Genomic DNA, 16,050 nt, shown 5'->3' on the forward strand with positions numbered 1-16,050 from the left:
GAAGGGGAACAGCCTCCCCTGAAGGATGAGGCAGAGGAGACAGCAGGCTCCAGGGATCTTTCAGACAAGATCTGAGTCTCACCTGACTCCCCACATTCTGCCTGACCAGCCTGCCTCCACCTCATGCCAAACCCACACCCAAGGAGTGACCTTGTCCCAGAACATGCAGCTGGAGAAGGCAGGAGAGAAGCCAACTCAACTGCAACTGCAGCGTTAACTCTGCATTTCATCCAGGCTGTGTAACATGGGCCAAGTAACTTCCTTTTCCTGAGTTTCCACGAATGAAAAATATCTTCCTTCCTGCCGTCTGCCTGACGGTGCAATGTATTGAGCAATGACCGTGTGTCAGGAAGGTACTAGGATGTGAAGATCTATTGGTGTGATGGATACTTTTATGTCAACTTGATTGATTCACAGGGTGCCCAGGTATTTGGTTAAACACTATTCTGGGTGTGTCTTTGAGGGCATTTCTGGGTAAGAATTGAATCAGTGGGCTGAGTAAAGAAGTTTGTCGGGCCGGGCGCAGTGGCTCAAGCCTGTAATCCCAGCACTTTGGGAGGCCGAGGTGGGCAGATCACAAGGTCAGGAGATCGAGACCATCCTGGCCAACATGGTGAAACCCTGTCACTACTAAAAATACAAAAATTAGCCGGGCATGGTGGCAGGTGCCTGTAGCTCCAGCTACCCGGGAGGCTAAGCCAGGAGAATGGTGTGAATCTGGGAGGCGGAGCTTGCAGTGAGCCAAATTGGCACCATGTCACTCCAGCCTGGGCAACAGAGCGAGGCTCCGTCTCAAAAAAAAAAAAAAAAAAAAAAAAAAAAAAAAAAAAAAAAAAAAAAAGAGTGAAGAGGCTTGAAGGCTACAGACAGGAGGTTAGGATGCCCTCTGGATTTATCTTTTCCTGGTGGGGATCTGACCTTCTCCCATGGATTTAGTTACTGGGTCAGGTGTGGAACTCTGAACTGAAGAGATGGAGGCTCAGTAAAGCACACAGGGAGTGTGGTAATGAGAAATGAAGAAGACTGGCTGACACGCCATGGACCACAGTACACAGGCGTGCGGAGATGTGGACCCAACGCTGCCATGTGGGATGTAGCCTCATGTCTCGGGCTGGGAAGAGAAGGGAATCCAACCAAGGGAAGTCAACATTAATAGAAAGGAAAGGTATCATATTTTTATGGTCCTCTACAGATCACCCCAGACTAGTGTCCCTGCACTCAAACATCCATTCCTCCCTCCAGAAATTGCCAGAGGCTGAGGCAGGAGAATCACTTGAACCCAAGAGGCGGAGGTTGCAGTGAGCCCAGATTCCACCACTGCATTCCAGCCTGGCAACAGAGCGAGACTCCGTCTCAAAAAAAAAAAAAAGAAAGAAAGAAAGAAAGAAAAAAGAAAAACAAACAACAAAAAAAGAAATTGCTAGCAGACAGTCCAGATAGCATAGGCCTCAGATTGTCTTCCAGAACCTCCTGGGACTTTCAGATTCTCTTCCAAGGCTCCAATGCACCCAATGGTGCATTGTCCTCTCTTCTGTTCACCTCCCAGCTGCATCCTGGGGGCTTCTCTGGCTGTGCCAATCCTGAAATATCAGAATCCCAAGGACCACCAGGATCAAGCCGGCCACGCCCATGCGGATGAGATTCTCCACAGTGTAATCCTGGGGGTGTGAGGCTGGGGATGGTGGACAAAGAGGTCACAGAGGTCAGGGCAGATCAGTATCACCCAGGACCCCTAGATGACCCCCAGGGCACCCACATCATCTTAACAGGACCTGACCCTCTGTGCCAGTTCCATAACTGAGAGCATCTCCTCACTCACCAGTCCCAGAGTCAGACTTGTTTTGTGACGGACTGAGGTTATCAGCTGCTCCTGAAAATCAAAACAGGGGAAGGGGAAGGGGAAGGAGAAGTTCTTGAAGAGATCTCAGCCCAGCCTCTCCCCTGGGCTCTGCATTCTCCTAGTTCCCTATGCCTCTCGACATGACTTCTATGGAGTTCCTCGATAAGCCCTCCCTCTGCTGGAGCAGGGTTCCCTCCAGTCTCCTCACTGAATTATTTCACCTTTCCTTTGTTTTTGCTCCTGAGTCATTTGGGAAAGAGTTTTCCTGCACCGTGAAAGACCAGGATCTGGTCCCCGGTACAGAGGTCACTGAGCCCTGGGTGCTGTCTGTGCAGCCTGGGACACAGGAGCACATGAGCCAATTCCCCTGGAGATAAGAGTTTCACGGATCCACCAGCTGAGGACTCAGGCTCCGTGCATGAGGGGTGGGTCCTCAAGGGCTCCTGAATGTCAGAAACACAAACAGCTGCCTCCCCTTCACGCCACCTCAACCACCTCACCTGGTGTTTCATCATACAATAAGTATCTAGTTAGCTGATTATTCATGTAGTCAGTCATATATATATGTATGTATATAAATGTGTGTGGGGGGTGTGTGTGTGTGTGTGTGTGTGTATATATATATGACGTTATCAGAGGCCATAAAACAATTTCTGCTTTTAGGGCTAGGCACGGTGGCTCATGCCTGTAATTCCAGCACTTTGGGAGGAGGGCAGATCACGAGGTCAGGAGTTTGAGACCAGCCTGGCCAACGTGGTGAAACCCTGTCTCTACTAAAGATAAAAAAAATTAGTTGGGCGTGGTGGTACATGCTTATAATCCCAGCTACTCGGGCGTCTGAAACAGGAGAATCGCTTGAGACTGGGAGGCGGAGGTTGCAGTGAGCCCAGGTCGTGCCACTGCACTCCAGCTTGGGCGACAGGGCAAGATTCCGTCTCAAACAAACAAACAAAAAACAATTTCTGATTTTATAAAGTGCAAATCTAAGTGAGAAGACCAATAACAAACGTGTAAAAGCCCGTGATGTGAAATACATTAAGCATGTAGATATACATATAAAAAATATATGCAGATATACCTACACTTATATTCAGATGTAACTTATATAACCATACATAAGTATGTATATATGTTAAACTTTAGATATTTATTTAAGATGCAATTACATGCATATTAATACTTGAAGTGACAAAAATTGATATGCAGTTTAGAAATAAAAAAAATTTTCAATTTTCTTATAGTTAATATAAATTTTATCAGTAAATTTGGGGAGATCAGTTGAAAGATAATGGAAAGGGAAAAATGTCATAGCAAGCTAATATGAAATTAAATGAATATACTCAAACTAAAAGCTTTCTCATGTGTATATCTTACTTAGAAATATAAATTAATCAGGCTGGGCACGGTGGCTCACACCTGTAATCCCAGCACTTTGGGAGGCTGAGGCGGGTGGATCACGAGGTCAGGAGATCGAGACCATCCTGGCTAACACGGTGAAACCCTGTCTCTACTGAAAATACTAGCCAGGCATGGTGGCGGGCACCTGTAGTCCCAGCTACTTGGGAGGCTGAGGCAGGAGAATGGGGTGAACCCAGGAAGCAGAGCTTGCAATGAGCTGAGACTGCACCACTGCACTCCAGCCTGGGTGACAGAGCAAGACTCCATCTCAAAAAAAAAAAAAAAAAAGAAATATAAATGAATCAAATATTTCACTTAAAAATAATTAAAGTAGTTGAAGAATTCTTTAGACTAAATGTACACATTCTTATGAACAGAACTTCAAAACACTTATTAACTTCATTCATAAACTTCAATTTTATATATTAATAATAGAAATACTTGTCGTTAACAACTAATTTTATAAAGCAAATGTAAATATTGAATTACACCCCACAACAATGGGAGTGGAATTACTGGTTTTTAAATCATAAATCCACATATCTTAAAGAGACAAATTTAAATATTCAAATATTGTTTTAAAAGATTCAGAAGAAGAGAGAGAAAATAGACAAGCATGTCCAGCAAATGCAGAGTAGCAATGAACAGCAGACAAGATGTGCCGTGAATAAGTTCCTAAGTTACTGCTGGGAGCAGGTGCACGGCCCCTCCTTCGTCTCAGGGGTGCCCTGAGCAAAGAGGCCTCCGGTTGAAGACAGGAGGGGCCATGAGAGTGGCACCCACAGCTGGGGTGCTTCTCTTTAAAGGAGCAGGTCTGGGGTGGGTTCCACCCTCATCACAGTCAGATCCCACCGAGGCCGGAGCAGCGTCCTCCCCTGTCCTGAGTGGGCCCAGGGACCCTGCAGGTGTGGGTGAGGGGCTCCATCTTCAGGATCTCATGGAAACAAGAAGTGAGAGCTGCCAAGGGAGGGTCCATCTGTCCTCTCTCCAACTTGCCTGCCTCTCTTCCTCCTCCACCAGCCCCAGCATCTTCCCCATGTTCCAAGTCAGGCCTGGACCCCAAATCCTGCTCACCAGGTCTGTTCTCCTTCCTCTGCTCATCGCTCATCCTGCAGGATAGGGTGGGGGCCTGGGAGTCTTGTAGAGCTGCATGGTTTTTAGTAGAAAATCTGAAACAACTTCGTGTGATGTGTGAGAGAGGGGAGATTCTAAACAGTGGGTTTTTTTGTAACTCTTCCTTTCTCGTAATTTTGTGGCTTCATCTCACAAATCTCAGACCCCAGGACGGATGGATACGATTACATGTACCTGCAGCTGCCCCTCTTGGCTTTCTAACCCTTGCGAGGTGTCGCTATTGGCAAGAGCAGACCAGGTCTTAGGGTTACTGATAGGAGCTGCTTTTCTAGGTCTGGGATGAGCCACATCTCAGATGCCCCAGAAGGTCAGAAATGAGGGGGTTTTGGGGGTCACTTCCAAGCCCAGGGGGAAGTCATCCTGGGAGAGCCCCGCCTGGGGCTGCTGGCCAGGGTGCTGGAGGAGGTCATGTCTGTCCTCCATGTATAGTGAACCTGTCATAGCCTACATCAGAGTGACACTGGAGGGTCAGGTTCTCTCCAGGGACCACAACAGGGCCCTGTGGGGTCAGGAGGAAGGGCATTCTAGACACACCTGCAGGGGAAAGGAGCCGGGAGTGCAGGGGCTGTTTCCTTCTGTAAACCTCCGTCTGGAGTCTTCCTTGCTCTGTTTTTCTTTTTCTTTTCCTCTTTTTTTTTTTTTTTTTTTTTTTTTGAGATGGAGTCAGACTGGAGTGCAGTGGCACGATCTCGGCTCACTGCAACTTCTGCCTCCTGGGTTCACGCCGTTCTCCTGCCTCAGCCTCCCGAGTGGCTGGGACTACAGGCGCCCGCCACCTCGCCCGGCTAATTCTTTGTGTTTTTAGTAGAGACGGGGTTTCACCGTGTTAGCCAGGATGGTCTCGATCTCCTGACCTCGTGATCCGCCCACCTCAGCCTCCGAAAGTGCTGGGATTACAGGCGTGAGCCACTGCGCCTGGCCTTTTTTTTTTTTTTTTTGAGATGGAATCTCGCTCTGTCACCCAGGTTGGAGTGCAATGACACAATCTTGGCTCACTGCAACCTCTGCCTCCCAGATTCAAGCGATTCTCCTGCCTCAGCCTCCCAAATAGCTGGGATTACAAGTGTGTATCACCACACGCAGCTATTTTTATATTTTTAATAGAGATGGGGTTTCACCGTGTTGGCCAGGCTGTTCTTGAACTCCTGACATCAGGTGATCCACCCGCCTCAGCCTCCCAAAGTGCTGGGATTACAGGCGTGAGCCACCACGCCTGGCCTTTGCTCTGTTTTTCTCACTCTGAACTTGTATCCCTAGGATTTCTGTATTCTCCTTCCCCTTTTTTTCTTTCTTAGCAGGGGCTGCCCTGCAGGTAAGAGTCTCCACAACCTGCCTGGCTCCCCTAAATTGTACTAGAGAAGGCTGTGGCTTCCTCACCTGAGACCGGAATCTCCAGGAGGTCACTGGGTTCTGACCACACCTGTAGGATATGCCTGCGAGAGCCATAGCATCTGAACGTCCACCTGTGGCTGGGGGTCACGGGGCCCACAGGGAACAGGGCCTGGAACTGCCCACTAAGAGACAGCTGTGAGTTTGAGGTCCAGGAGAGATTGTGGTCTCCTTCCTCAGTCAGAATGAACCTGTCGAATCTTAGCCGTGAGCCACACAGGAGGGTCACGTTCCCTCCTGAGGCCACCACAGGGCTGGGCAGGACTGAGAGGGTGGGTTTGCTGTAGAATCCTAGGAGAGAAGGAGGCACCGTGTTTAATGGGCTCCCACCTCCCACATCATCCCCCAGGGCTGGGCTGTGAGAGGGAGACGCCCCTGAGAGCCGACCCCCTTCCTGAGGACAGAGCCTGGGGCTGGGACCCCCGAGTGTCCTCTCACCTGTCACCACCAGCTCCAGGGGGTCACTGGGCTCTGACCAGCCTTCAGGGCTGAGATAGTAACAGCGAAATCTCCCTGCATGGTGCTCTGTCATGTATGGGATGGAGAATCTGGCCTTGTTCCTGGGCTCCAGTGGGTTCTGTGTGTTCCAGGGCGCTGTCCTTCCCTCTTTATCCAGACGGTACTCCTGGGCCTCCAGGGTCCCCCGACACCAGATGGTCACGGGGTTCCCCCGGATGATCACAGAGCCTGGCTCAGCCCAGAGGGCGGGTTTGGGGAGGGGCCCTGGAAGGAAATCAGAGGCTGCATCCCAAGACGTCCCTCAGCCTTCAGATCCCAGCTCCCAGTCCCAGGACCCTTCAGATGTCGCCATCAGTCACCCAGAACTGCTGTCTCCTCCCCCAGCTGCCCATGGGTGGCCCTTTGTCCCCAGTGAGGAGGAGGGACCTAGGACAGCTGGGGACAGACTCACCTGCCTGCACACAGGTCCTGGGGCCCAGACTCAGCCCTGGAAGAGAGTTCCCTATGAGGGATTTGCCCCTGAAGCCTGAGCAGACCCTCCCCGCCCTGGGAACCTGCTAACACCCTGGAGTTTCCTGATAGACAAGGCCCTGGTTATGGAGTGGGGTCCCTCCCAGACTAGGGTGCCCCTTCCCTGCTTCCAATCTCACCGAGGCAGAGCAGAGCCACGAGGGCAGGGGTCACAGCGTCTCCTCCCACTGGCTGCAGCTGTGCAGATGGATGAGACCATGGTGCCTGGCAGGACAGAGACACACACAGGGTGTGGCCGCTCGGAGGCTGGGTCCTTCTTGTCATAGGGTTGTCTCATCCTCAGCCCACAGGAAGGGGAACCGCCCTCCCCCCGAGCCTGGCTCTCATTTCCCCAGGGCTGAGGTGGGGGCGGGCATCAGGCTCTCTGCAGACATTTCAGAGAGAAATGGGGTCTCCCTGTCCCTGGGTCACTGTCTGCCTGATTTATCTTTATCTCACTGAGGGCCGGGACACAGCAGCAAATAGACCCGGTGACTTCCTCAGTCAGCCCCTTTCAGGCGAGGATGACCGTGGGCTCCTCTTCCCTCTCAGAGCCTCCCCATGGGTCTCCCTCCCTCCTTCAGCCCGTCCATCAGCTCAGCGTCACGGGGTCCTTACCATGGCAGTCGTCTCTCCAGCCCTGGAGATGCTTCAGGGAAGATGCAGGTCCATGCTGCAGGCAGACCCAGGTCAGCAGAGACGCACCTGACACCGGGCTGTGCAGCCCAGGCTGAGCTGTGAGTGGCAATGAGCACAGAAGAGAAATGCAGGGAAATAGGGGAAGAAATCATGACCCTTTCGTGGCCCTGGAGTGTTTCTTTTCTAACCAATAGTACTCTTTTTCTTTTACTTCTCTTAATTTTTTTTTTGTTTTTTTGCAACAGAGTCTACTTCCACCCCACCTCCGGAACAAACCTCTGAATCATTTCTGCCTCCACTGTGCCTTTTGTTTCTTTGGGTTTCCCTCCACACCTCAATCCAAGTTCAACATTTTCAGAGTAATTACTTAGGCTTTGTTTTGAAATTTTTATTCTTATGTATCTATTTATTTTTTAATTTTTGTGGGTACATTACTTAGATTTGGGCTCTGGTTTGCGGAGAGGGGACAACTCTCTCAACAATTTCTTTCTTTCTTTTTTTTTTTTTTTTTTTCTGAGATGGAATCTTGACCTGTCACCCAGGCTAGAGTGCAGTGGCACAATCTTGGCACACTGCAAGCTCCACCTCCCGGGTTCACGCCATTCTCCTGCCTCAGCTTCCCGAGCAGCTGGGACTACAGGTGCCCACCACCACGCCCGGCTACTTTTTTTGTATTTTTATTAGAGACGGGGTTTCACCGTGTTAGCTAGGATGGTCTTGATCTCCTGACCTCATGATCCGTCCGCCTCGGCCTCCCAAAGTGCTGGGATTACAGGCGTGAGCCACCACACCCAGCCAGTGGGGAATTGATTTCTATGTAATTCCTGATTATTATCTATGGCCTGCGTGATCTTGGGCAGTACTACCTCGTCTCTGAGCCTCAGTTTCCCTGTGTGGAGCCTGCTGTCATGAACCTCACTCATCACAGCGGATGTGAGGGCCAGCGGCACTTGGCTCATGGCAGAGACTCAATCACAGTTAATTTCTAGACTAGATTAAGACATGAGGGGTGGGGACATGAGAGGACTCCGGTTTCAGTCTCTATGATTATGTCATAGAGATGCAGAAAAAGCATTTGGTAAAATCCTGCATCCCTTCAGGATAAAAATTCTCAACAAACAAGGCATAGAAGGACATACCTCAAAATACTAAAGACCATAGGCGACGAAATCACAGCCAATAGAGCAAACAGGGAAAAGCAGAAAGCTTTCCCCCTAAGAACTGGAGTAAGACAAAGATGTCCGCTCTCACCACTCGGATTCGACGTAGTGCTGGAGGTCCTTGCCGGAGCAATCAGGCAAGACAAAGAAATAACACTTACCCCCAGTGTATGTTTTTGTCAGTTTTGTCAAAGATCAGCTGGCTGTAGATACGTGCCTTCATTTTTGGGTCCTTTATTCTGTTTCATTGGTTTATATGTCTTTTTTTTTTTTCACCTGAGTTGGAGTCTCACTGTTACCCAGGCTGGAGTGCAGCGGTGTGATCTCAGCTCACTGCAACCTCTGACGCGTGGGTTCAAGCAATTCTCCTGCCTCAGCCTCCCGAGTAGCTGGGATTACAGGCACCCATCACCACGCCCGGCTCTTTTTGTATTTTTAGCAGAGTCGGGGTTTCACCATGTTGGTCAAGCTGGTCTTGAACTTCTGACCTCATGATTCATCCACCTCAGCCTCCCAAAGTGCTGAGATTACAGGCGTGAGCCACTGCGCTTGGCCCAAAGTGATTTTTATGAAGGCACAATTAGGGATTACATGAGACATATCTTACATTCTGAGCTAGTGACAGAAAAATCCCCATCCCATAGCATTTGTGGCTGGGATCTCAGCAGTCAGAACAGACCAAATTCTTACTGCTTCAGGACTGACTGGAGCAATGACTTTTGGAATCTTTAACTTTAGGTCCCAATGGATCTGAAATACGTGCAAAAGTCTGTGGAATATCAAAACATTTAAAAATCTGATAACTGTCAGCATTGCATTTGGACCCCAGCACATTGATAGTCCCTGGTTATTCTTGCTCCCTAAGCCTTGAACACTCAGTCTCTCTTTTTGTAAAAAGATTTCTAATTCTTCAAATAGGATATAGAGTTTACCTTCTTCACACTAATCCCAGAAATGTTCTGTGAACGTAAGATTATCCGTGCACTAAAGTGCACCCTGCTCCCAGAAAGGAGATCCAAGTATAGGATTTTGCACTTACCAGGTTTCCACAGACGTACATCCGTCTCCAACCAAAGCACAACGTGCTATCGCAGATCCTTTCGAATGTCCTAGGTAGCTGTTGCCATCAGAAAACAGATGTGTAAACAGGGGCCAAGGGCTAAATACACTCATACTCCTTGTACAAGCAGGAGAGTGAAGGCTGGGAAGTTTGGCGTGTTCAGAGAATGTTTCAGACAGGGCTACAACAGAGAAGGTAAACAAGAGATGCCAGATAGCCCTGGAAGCAGAAGTTTAGGATGATTCTACATTTAAGGAACTCTCAGAAAATACTTGTACTTCATTTTTTTTTTTGTTCTATTTTTGACCCTCGAGGGAAAAAGAGAATTGTATGCCCATTCCATATTATTATTTTATGACCGGCATTCTATGTCTCTAAGAATATGGCTCTCTATGTACACAGAAAATCCGCTTACCAAATGCCATTTCTCACTGGGAAAGTAACTGCCAGGGATTCAGTCTGAGCATGTGGGCAGAAGGGGACATCTTATCTCTGAGGTAAAGTTTGGGACACCATGAGGTCATTTTCTTGCTGACAGGTAATTATCATATTACCTACAAGTGTAGTGACAGTGTGTGCATGGGGATTTGAGATGATCTCAGAAAAATACCTGTGAGACGTTCAAATCACTGAGCGCTAATATCAGCTCTAAGTTTAGGTCAACTGAGAAGAGAAGAAGAGAGAGAGACAGAGACAAAAAGAGACATTGATACAGAACAGAGAAAGAAATAATGAAACAGACAGGAGAAGGGAACACATAGATATAGAGACAGAGAGAAGCAAATACAGAGTTGGGGGAGAAATAATCAGGGGGAAACGTATGTGAGATGTTTGGAGAAATCAGAAATGTTTTGTGTCAGACGGAGGGTATCAGCTACTTCTGAGAATCCAAGGGGAAGGAGAAGGAGAGGTTCTTGAAGAGATCTCAGCCCAGCCTCTCCCCCTGGGCTCTGCATTGTTATAGTTCCCTATGTCTCTCAACATGACTTTTATGGAGTTCCTCAATCAACCCTCCCTCGGCTGCGTCCTCACTAAGTTATTTCAGCCTTCTTGTGTTCTTTGAATTTAAATTTTGCTCCGGAGTCATTTTTTGACAAGAGTTTTGCTGTACCTCAGAGTTCAGGATCTGCAAGAAAAATCATCTTCTGCAACAGAAATAACTGATCCTTCAACTACTCTCTGTTCAGTGTACAACACGGACCACATGACCTAATTCCTCCATAGATGTGTCTTTCCGCTTATTCACCAGCTGAAGACCCAGGCTCCACGGATGAGGAAGCTCAGGGGCTCCTGAATATCAGGAATCCAAAGAGTGAAGGCCTGGGGCTGCCTCTCCTTCACTCCAGCTCAGCCAGTTCACCTAGGGTTTCTTCTTCCATTTAGTCTCTCATTAACTAATTCTTCATATAGGCAAGGACACCTAACATGTGACGTACACACATGCACATGTACAAATGTATATATTCTAAATGGTGGTGGTGTACTCTCACCAATGCACCAAGATGGAACAGTCTCTCGTTGTCTGAGATAATACCTGGAGTTCTTTTTTTTGCTTTTTTTTTTTTTTTTCCTGAGACAAAATCTCACTCTGTTGCCAAGGCTGGAGTACAGTAGCGCGATCTCGGCTCACTGCAACCTCCACCTCCCAGGTTCATGCCATTCTCCTGCCTCAGCCTCCCGAGTAGCTGGGACTACAGGCGCCTGCCACCACACCCGGCTAATTTTTGTTATTGTTGTATTTTTAGTAGAGACAAGGTTTCACCGTGTTAGCCAGGATGGTCTTGATCTCCTGACCGCGTGATCCACCTGCCTCGGCCTCCCAAAGTGCTGGGATTACAGGCATAAGCCACACGCCCGGCCTATTTCTGCTTGTATGAAGTGTGAATGTAGGTGGGAAGATGAATAACAAGCAGGTAAAGACCCACACTACGTCAAACATACTAAGCACATGGACAAGTATACATATGTAGATAAAAACACAAATACATTCAGATGCAACTTACATAATCATTTATAGATACATCTATATAATACTTTAGATTTTTAATATGTAGTTATATATTAATATTTGACATGAGAAATATTGCCATGCAATTTAGAAATAAAGTGAAATTTCAACTTTCTTGTGAGTTATATATATTTTATTAGTAAATTAGAGGGGATCAATTGAAAATAATTGGAATTAAGAAATTCTGTAGTAAGTGGTATAAAATAAAATAAATGTACTCAAACCATTTACTGTATCATGTGTACCTAGCTTTTATTTATAAGGAATCAAAGGCCTCATTTACAGATTATTAAAGTGATTGAATAATTGCTTACATTGAAATAAATATATAAAAGTCATAAATAAAATTTCAAGACACTTCTTAAGTTCATCAATAAACCTCAATTTTAAAAGTTTAGGATAGGAAAACTTAACGTAAATAAGAAACTATTTTCTAAAGCAAATATATAAATGAAATCAAGTCCCAAATTAAAATGATAAGTTTATATATTCATGTATTGCTTTAAATGTTTCAGAAGAACAGAGAGGAACAATAGACAAGTGTGCACGGAAAAGGCAGGGTAGAAATGAATGACACACAAGCCGTGCTGTGACTAATTCCCTAACTCATCCAGGGAGCAGGTGCACGGCCCCTCCTTAGTCTCAGGAGTTCCCTGAGCACAGAGGCCTCCAGGTGAGCACAGGAGGGACCGTGTGAGCGGCACCCACAGCTGGGGTGCTTCTCTCTAAAGGAGCAGGTCTTTGGTGGACTCCAGCCTCATCACAGTCAGATCCCACCGAGGCCTGAGCAGCCTCCTTTCCTGTCCTCAGAGGACTCAGGGACCCTGCAGGTGTGGGTGAGGGGTTCACCCTCAGGAGCTCTTGGAAATGAGAAATAACTGCCAAGGGAGCGTCCGTCTTTCCTCTCTCCAACTTGCCTGCCTCTCTTCCTCCTCCATCAGCCCCAGCATCTTCCCCGTGTCCAAGTCAGGCTGGACCCCAACTCCTCCTGACCCAGCCTGTGCTCCTTCCTCTACTCATCACCCATCTTGCAGGACAGGGTCGGGGCCTGGGAGTCATGCATAGCTGTGCTGGGTGTTGCTTTTAGTAGAAAATCTGAACCACTTTGTGTGATACATGAGAGAGGGGAGATTCTAAACCAGTGGGGTTTTTACAAATCTTCGCTTTCTCCTAATATTGTGGCTTCATCTCACGAATCTCAGACCCCAGCACTGATGGATACAATTACACGTACCTGCGGCTGCCTCTCCTGGCTTTGTAACCCTTGCAACACATAGTTATTGGTAGGAGCCGACCAGGCCCAGGGAGGGTTGGAGACTGGGGCAGGTCTAGGATGAGCCACAACCCAGATGCCGCAGGAAGTCAGAAATGAAAGGGCTTTGGGGGTCACTTCCAGGCAGCTCCTTCTTATTCGGATGGGAAAACCCAGGGTGGGAGGGGAAAAAGCTTTCTCAGAAGTTCTGAGGTAGGATGTGGGACTTTGGAGGCGGGGACTCAGACGCCACCCCAGATTGACACCTAGTTAATATAGGGCGGGAGGAGGGGTAGAAGCCGCTGTTCTTAAGACACGCCCACCAGCGTGGCATCTCAGTTTACCATTGCCATGGCAACGCCCGGAAGTTACCGCCCTTTTCCAAGGCGAAGACCCACTGACCGGAAGTTACGACCCTTTCCTAGGAATTTCTGCATACGTGCCCTTTAATTTGCCTATAATTAAAAGCAGGTACAAGAGTGACTGCAGCTGTGTTTCTTTTCTTTTTTTTTTTTTTTTGAGACAGAGTCTCGCTCTGTCGCCCAGGCTGGAGTGCTGTGGCCGGATCTCAGCTCACTGCAAGCTCCGCCTCCCGGGTTCCCGCCATTCTCCTGCCTCAGCCTCCCGAGTAGCTGGGACTACAGGCGCCCGCCACCTCGCCCGGCTAGTTTTTTGTATTTTTTAGTAGAGACGGGGTTTCACCGTGTTAGCCAGGATGGTCTCGATCTCCTGACCTCCTGATCCGCCCGTCTCGGCCTCCCAAAGTGCTGGGATTACAGGCTTGAGCCACCGCGCCCGGCCTGCAGCTGTGTTTCTAGGCTGCTGTTCTGGGCACCCTGCCTGCGGGGCAGCCCTGCTACCTGAGGCGGAGTACCTCTGCTGCTGCTGCTGCTGTGCATGGCCGCTTGACGAGAGGTTGGCGTAACCCTTAAGGGGTTAGGTAACACTAGCTCACCCTTAAATTTTGTTTTATTTTATTTATTTATTATTTTTTTATTTTTTTTGAGACGGAGTTTGGGTGTGTTGCCCAGGCTGAAGTGCAATGGCGCCATCTCGGCTCACTGCAACCTCCGCCTCAAGCTCCTAAGTGGCTGGGATTACAGGCGCCCACCACCACGCCCTGCTAGTTTTTGTAGTTTTTTTTTTTTTTTTTTTTTTTTTTTGAGACGGAGTCTCACGCTGTTGCCCAGGCTGGAGTGCAGTGGCGCGATCTCGGCTCACTGCAAGCTCCGCCTCCTGGGTTCATGCCATTCTCCTGCCTCAGCCTCCTGAGTAGCTAGGACTACAGGCGCCCGCCACCGCGCCCGGCTAATTTTTTGTATTTTTAGTAGAGACGGGGTTTCACTGTGGTCTCGATCTCCTGACCTTGTGATCCGCCCGCCTCGGCCTCCCAAAGTGCTGGGATTACAGGCTTGAGCCACCGCGCCCGGCCTTTTGTAGTTTTTTAGTAGAGAGGGGGTTTTACCGTGTTGGCCAGGCTGGTCTCGGACTCCTGACCTCAAGTGATCCACCCACCTGAGCCTCCCACAGTGCTGGGATGACAGGTGTGAGCCACCGCGCCCGGCCTAAATTCTTTCTTAGGCAAAGCCAAGAACTGTCCTGGGCTATGCCCCAATCTGGGAGCTCACCTTGCCCGCATCATCTAGTGACCAGGAAAGGATGATGAGGACAGCGAGTGAGAGGCACAGACTTTCAGCCGAGGCAGGGACAATTAGCAGAGAGGCCAGATGGCTGGACAGCAGAGATGGTGACAGTCAGCGATCCGCGGAGGGGTGGCAATGGGTGAGAGACACGGAGAGGTGGCACTGGGCAAGACAGCGAGAGGTTGCTGAGACAGGTGGAGAGGCAGCGAGGACAGGGCAGTCTGTGATCAGGGCTCCAAGAGCGGTCACACTGAGGCCGTAACGATAAACAGCTGCTAATGCTGCAGAGCTGTCATACTAACCAGAGGCTTTGCCCTTGGCGCCTTCATCTTTCCCTGGCTGGTGGTGGAGCTCAGCGACGGGCAAGCAGGTGAGACCCCCGCTCCAACCGGCAGGCCCATGGGTTACCAGTCCCCGCACTGGACCCCTGGGTGACAGCTGAGCCCACCCAAGCGGGGGGATCCTGCAGAGACCTTCACCTGGGCCCCATGTGGAAATGTTATTTAGGCTCTTGGGGATGGAGAAGTATCCCCTTTGCCTCCCCGCTAATATCTGGTGAGCTATATGGGTAATGCGTGCCCTAGACACCTAAACCTCACCAGAACACAATGCATCCATGTAAGGAACCTGCGTGTGTAGCACCTGAATCTAAAAAAATAGAGTAACATTAAAACAACAACAACAACGGCATCCAAAAGCCGGGTGAGGTGGCTCACGCCTGTAATCCTAGAAGAGATATTTAATTTGATGGAAAATTTTATAATTCTCTAAAATGTAGATATTGTCTAAATAATTTAATTAGATTTATCAAAGCAAGAACTGTCTTTACTTTGAAAAATATTGTATTTATTTACTCAAACAATGAAGAAGTTAGTGGATTATAATGTGATTTAACTAGTACTAAAATTTGGGAACTATTAGAATGCTGGTAAAGTACAGATTAGTTAAAAGAAATAGGTGCTTTAGAAAATCAAGGTAATTTCTGAAAGAATATATAATAATCAGTAACAGTTTGGTTCCAGAGTTATAAAGAATGGGGAGAAAAGTGGGAGAGCAAGAAAAGAACACTAAGTTATGCACACAAACAGGTTCAAACTTCTTAGGAAGGAAATGTTTTGTCACAACAAATAGCATAAATTTAGCAAATTTGTATTAGAGACCAATAAACAAATCCAAAAAAGAAGAAGAGGGGAGTGGTCTACGGAATTAGAGAAGAATCTTACAGATGAATTTATATTATACTAAATAAATGTAGAAGGGGAATAATAAAGAGATTCACGAGAAAATATCTGTGAATTTTAGATCAGCTGGGATTATAGATTCCATACGCCCTTAAAAAACAAGAATTCATAAAAAAGAAAAGACGTTCTCCTTTTCTTTATCAAAGTGATCTTGATGGAGGCACAATTAGAGAATAAACAAGGCATATTTTACTTCCTGGGGGAGTAACAGGAAAATTCCCATCCCACAGCTCTTACGACTTAGATCTTAGCAGTCAGAACAGAACAAGCTTTCACTGCTGATGAACCAAGTGCAATGACAACTCTGAGAAGCTTTA

The 16,050-nt window shown here is 48.0% G+C and overlaps 1 protein-coding gene across 1 annotated transcript; it reads right to left on the reverse strand.

The window, feature by feature from the left end:
* Positions 1-804: 804 nt before the first annotated feature.
* Positions 805-7,498, reverse strand: LILRA5 (leukocyte immunoglobulin like receptor A5). The gene is made up of 7 exons (XM_050771934.1): positions 7,349-7,498; positions 6,871-6,955; positions 6,672-6,707; positions 6,200-6,484; positions 5,750-6,052; positions 1,820-1,870; positions 805-1,672 (listed from the first exon to the last, which is right to left on the reverse strand). The coding sequence occupies exons 1-7, from the start codon at positions 7,349-7,351 to the stop codon at positions 1,536-1,538; spliced, it is 900 nt and encodes a 299-aa protein (XP_050627891.1). The 5' UTR covers positions 7,352-7,498; the 3' UTR covers positions 805-1,535.
* Positions 7,499-16,050: the final 8,552 nt, after the last annotated feature.

This window comes from Macaca thibetana, chromosome 19, assembly GCF_024542745.1.
Source record: "Macaca thibetana thibetana isolate TM-01 chromosome 19, ASM2454274v1, whole genome shotgun sequence".
NCBI classification, from domain to species: Eukaryota; Metazoa; Chordata; class Mammalia; order Primates; family Cercopithecidae; genus Macaca; species Macaca thibetana.

What these genes read in the sequence shown, in the direction of transcription:
- LILRA5 (XM_050771934.1), bottom strand. An exon ending in CCTGGAGATTCCGGTCTCAG is followed by an intron (nt 1,871 to 5,749) that starts GTGAGGAAGCCA and finishes TTTGATTTTCAG; the next exon opens with GAGCAGCTGATAACCTCAGT. An exon ending in CAAGTCTGACTCTGGGACTG is followed by an intron (nt 1,673 to 1,819) that starts GTGAGTGAGGAG and finishes CACCATCCCCAG; the next exon opens with CCTCACACCCCCAGGATTAC.